The sequence below is a fragment of the Periophthalmus magnuspinnatus genome, chromosome 20 (assembly GCF_009829125.3).
Source record: "Periophthalmus magnuspinnatus isolate fPerMag1 chromosome 20, fPerMag1.2.pri, whole genome shotgun sequence".
Classification (NCBI taxonomy): domain Eukaryota; kingdom Metazoa; phylum Chordata; class Actinopteri; order Gobiiformes; family Gobiidae; genus Periophthalmus; species Periophthalmus magnuspinnatus.
In genome coordinates, this window is record NC_047145.1 from 18839332 (window position 1) to 18843545 (window position 4214).

General features: G+C 39.7%; 1 protein-coding gene across 1 annotated transcript; it reads left to right on the top strand.

Annotated features, from left to right (window-relative positions):
* The first annotated feature begins 355 nt into the window (after positions 1–355).
* spag6 (sperm associated antigen 6) lies at positions 356–3859 on the top strand. Its single transcript, XM_033986068.2, has 11 exons — positions 356–397; positions 1127–1222; positions 1304–1470; positions 1624–1807; positions 1886–2091; positions 2311–2484; positions 2565–2717; positions 2849–3040; positions 3116–3232; positions 3547–3692; positions 3796–3859. The coding sequence occupies exons 1-11, from the start codon at positions 373–375 to the stop codon at positions 3857–3859; spliced, it is 1524 nt and encodes a 507-aa protein (XP_033841959.1). The 5' UTR covers positions 356–372.
* The last annotated feature ends 355 nt before the right edge of the window (positions 3860–4214 follow it).

Here is a 4214-nt window from a genome sequence, read left to right on the forward strand (position 1 = left end):
GCTACGGCTAATTAATATGGCCGCAAAGTAAATACAACAAGAGTCTTAGCACAAGACTTGTAATGTTAGCCGACAGTTACATCTCCAGGCCAAATGTGACCTCTTCATTTAGCAGAGCAAGAATGAAAGGTAAAAGTATAAGAACATAGCACCAGATATTTGGCATCGCACACACTGACCGTTGAAGCGGCTCTAGGAGCAGTTGGAGACTGACTCTCATCTTCTCAAAAGACGATCTTTGACGAGGCTCGCGCTGCCAGGCGGTTACCCTGGCAACAGTTAACAACACAAGCCGACGCAAACCGCTGCACGTCTTCATTTGTCAAACGTTTCAGACTGCTGGGAAAATTAGCTTAAAATAAGTGTTAAATAATGAGCCAACGACAAATAATTCAAGGTAAGAAACACTGCGTTTGATTGGTACTCTAAAGCTAACTTTTTGTCCAGTAGTCAGACTAATTAACACATAAGGCTAGCAACTGGCATAGCTACGTGTAGCAACTGACATAGCTACCTACTGTTGGGTGAACTTACTTAATTGTTTAAGCAATACATTGATATATGTAATACTTATAATCACAGAATGTTGTGGTGTAATGCATCACTTTGAAAATGTCTGTAATTAAATTACAGTTACTGTCAAAACACATGGTCTTGCAACGCTAACAACAATGTTTGAGAAAAGAGCATAATATTCATAGACTGTATATGTAGTCTGTATATATAGTATATATTTATACAGTCTATGTAACATTCCTCTGCTAGTATAAGCTTAAACAAGGAGCACTTTGAATGTGCTAAAAAGGACAGAACCTGTGGATGTTACTGTCAGGGTACTACCTCCATGTCAGAGACTGTGGCAACATGGTGCAGATGTCACCCACTGTGTATGTTATATGTCATGTTCTATTATTGGTGTTATGCCATCTGAACAGCTATCTATATTTAAATGTCTTTAATAAATTATGAAAACACATATATAATATGTAAAATTGTTAGTTTAATTAAAATAATATTAAAATATAATGTAATGTAACTACTTTCAAAGGACAGTAGCTAGTTCTACTGGTATAATATATTTTTACCAATTCATTTTGTATGTATTCATTGCTTTCTTGTGTTGTAGTTTTTGAACAGTACCAGAGATCCCGACTGCAGTTTGTTCAGACGGTGGCTGATCTTGCAAACCGGCAACAAAACATAGAAATTCTGCAAAAAGCAGGTAATAAACATTCAAACAAAGCCTAAAGATAAACATAGGTATTATTAAAAGAATTCATTATAGCATTTTATTTCCCAACAGGTGTGATCTCCTTGCTACGCCCGCTTACGCTGGATGTAGTACCAAGCGTTCAACAGACTGCAGCTTTGGCTCTCGGCCGCCTGGCAGACCACAATAATGACCTGGCTGAAGCTGTGGTTAAGGCGGAGATCCTCCCCCAACTTGTCAACTCTCTTGATTCACAGAATGTTAGTATGCACCTCTTTTTACATGCCATGAATATAAGACCAATCAACCAATGATGATGAAAAAGAGAGAATGAAATACTACAGAGCATGTGGTGCATTTAGACTACATTGCTATAAATGAGAAAAAGTCAACAGTTTCTTGGTTTTCTACAGAGGTTTTACAAAAAGGCAGCGGCGTTTGTGCTGCGGGCTGTAGCCAAACACTCTCCTGAGCTTGCTGAGGCTGTGGTGTTGTCCGGAGGAGCCAACGCTCTGGTGCTCTGCCTCGAGGACTTTGACCCTGGGGTGAAGGAGGCGGCTGCCTGGGCTCTGGGCTGCATCGCACGACACAGTGCATGTAAGACATTGTGATGAACACTTGATGAAGAACTAATTCATATGTCATATATTTTTGTAACACATGTCTTCTGTGCAGCTCTAGCTCAGGCCGTGCTGGATGCAGGCGCAGCCCCTCTGCTGGTTTTGTCTCTTCAGGAGCCTGAAATAGCCCTGAAACGCATCGCTGCCTCTGTGCTGAGTGACATCTGCAAACACACACCAGAGCTGGCTCAGACTGTGGTGGACACTGGGGCTATTGCACATTTAGCACAAATGATTCTGAATCCAGACGCCAAACTGAAGGTAGGACCCAAGGCAAACACAATGCTGATGTATTTTATATACACATATTTTATTTACTTTATTTGATCGGTTCTTTAGAGACTACCAGTCCAGTTTACCATTGTATTTATCTTCAAAAAAAGCACACAGCTCACACAATTTTAAACCACAAACAATACAACAACAATATGAAAATTAAAAAAAACAACTTCCCACCTTTTTATTCTCTTGTTAAACCAGAGACAGGTGTTCTCAGCGTTGAGTCAGATCAGTAAGCACTCCTACAGTTTGGCTGAAATGGTGATCGAAGCGGAGGTTTTCCCTGCAGCAATCGCCTGTCTTAGAGACCCAGATGAATATGTGAGGAAAAATGTCACTACGCTTATGAGAGAGGTGGTCAAGCATACGCCAGAGGTACAGCAGATGATACACATATTATTGGATGCATACATAGAGATGAAAAGGTAATGTACAGTGTTTATGTAACTTTCCAGCTGGCTCAGTTAATAGTGAACTGTGGAGGTCTGGCAGCTGTTATAGACTACTTGGGCGACTGCCGTGGACAGATGCGTCTGCCTGGGATCATGATGCTGGGATACATAGCCGCACACAATGAGAATCTAGCTATGGCTGTCATTCTTTCTAAGGTGCGTGTGTGTAAAATCTCCTAATCACCGTAAGACCAGCGGCATCTAAAAGTGGAGGCATTCTTTGGGGTTTGGTATGTAGGTCATATAAACGGATTGAACCTTAAGTGCGTACCTACCCTCTCCTCTAGGGGGTGCCTCAGCTCGCCTTATGCCTGTCGGAGGAGCCGGAACACCACATAAAAGCCGCAACCGTGTGGTCCATAAACCAGATTGGACAGCACACTCCGGAGCATGCCAAAGCTGTGGCCATATGCAGCCTGCTCCCAAAACTGTTACAGCTATACATGGATGCCAGCAGCTCTGAGGATCTGCAGACCAAGGTACGGCTGAGTGGCAATGACGTAACAAGGTAAAAATGACAAATTATTATTGTTTGATTCGCTTGTATACATCAGAGTAAGAAGGCGCTGAAGAGCATCCTCCAGAAATGCACCCATTTCCCTGCTCTAGAGCCCCTACTCTACGATGCCCCCTCCAATATACTCAAGCACGTGGTTGGCCAGTTCAGCAAGGTACAAGCTTTACGCTATACAAGTTTTATGCTGAACATTTTTGATTAGCCTTTGTTTTTTGTGAATTATTAAATGGTAAATATCTGCTGTGTGTTTGAGTCAAAATGTTAAACTAGAACTAGCTATTTTACTGTCATCATTTCATCTTCCTAATCCAAAACCAGATTAAAATCATCACATTAGATACAGTAATAAAGTATTGAATAGTGTAAAAATATAAGTAAGTAAACAGTAAAAGTAAATAAGTGTACAAATAACTGAAAAAATATTATTTATATATTTTTGTTACCGTTCTCTCTTCTGTGCTCTCTCAGGTCCTGCCTCATGACAGTAAAGCTCGGCGGCTCTTCATCACCAGTGGAGGGCTGAAGAAAGTGCTGGAGATTGATGCAGAACCTGGGTCTGTTCTGCAGGAGCACGTCAACGCCATCAAGAGCTGCTTCCCAGAGGAGATAGTTAGGTGTGTGCTCATGTCTTAAAATTACAGTATTACAAAAAAAATAAAATATAATATATGGAATGTAGGTGTATTTTTATACAAAGGCTTGTCTTTGTGTTTGTAGATACTACTCTCCTGGATACCCAGAGGCATTACTGGAGCGTTCAGAGAACTATCAACCAGCCTGAATGAAACTTTGATGTCTTTTTGTATTTAACCATATGTAACTATTCATTCAACTATTGTTATTTTTGTTTAGATTTTCTTATACTATATAATAGAAATAATAATATATTAATATATTATCCTCATACACATACAGAAGACGGATGCCATTAAATCATTTTTTAATTACATTTTATAATTAATTAACCACCTACATTTTTACACTAAACCTGTTTTATAGGAATGATTTTGTAAATATAACATTTTAAAGAGAAATAAAATGCAGTAGTAATCACAATGCATGAGTTATTTCTTCTTCCCCAAAACAAAGAAACACAAGCTTATAGTGTATTATTTTTACTATCTTTGTTCACAGCC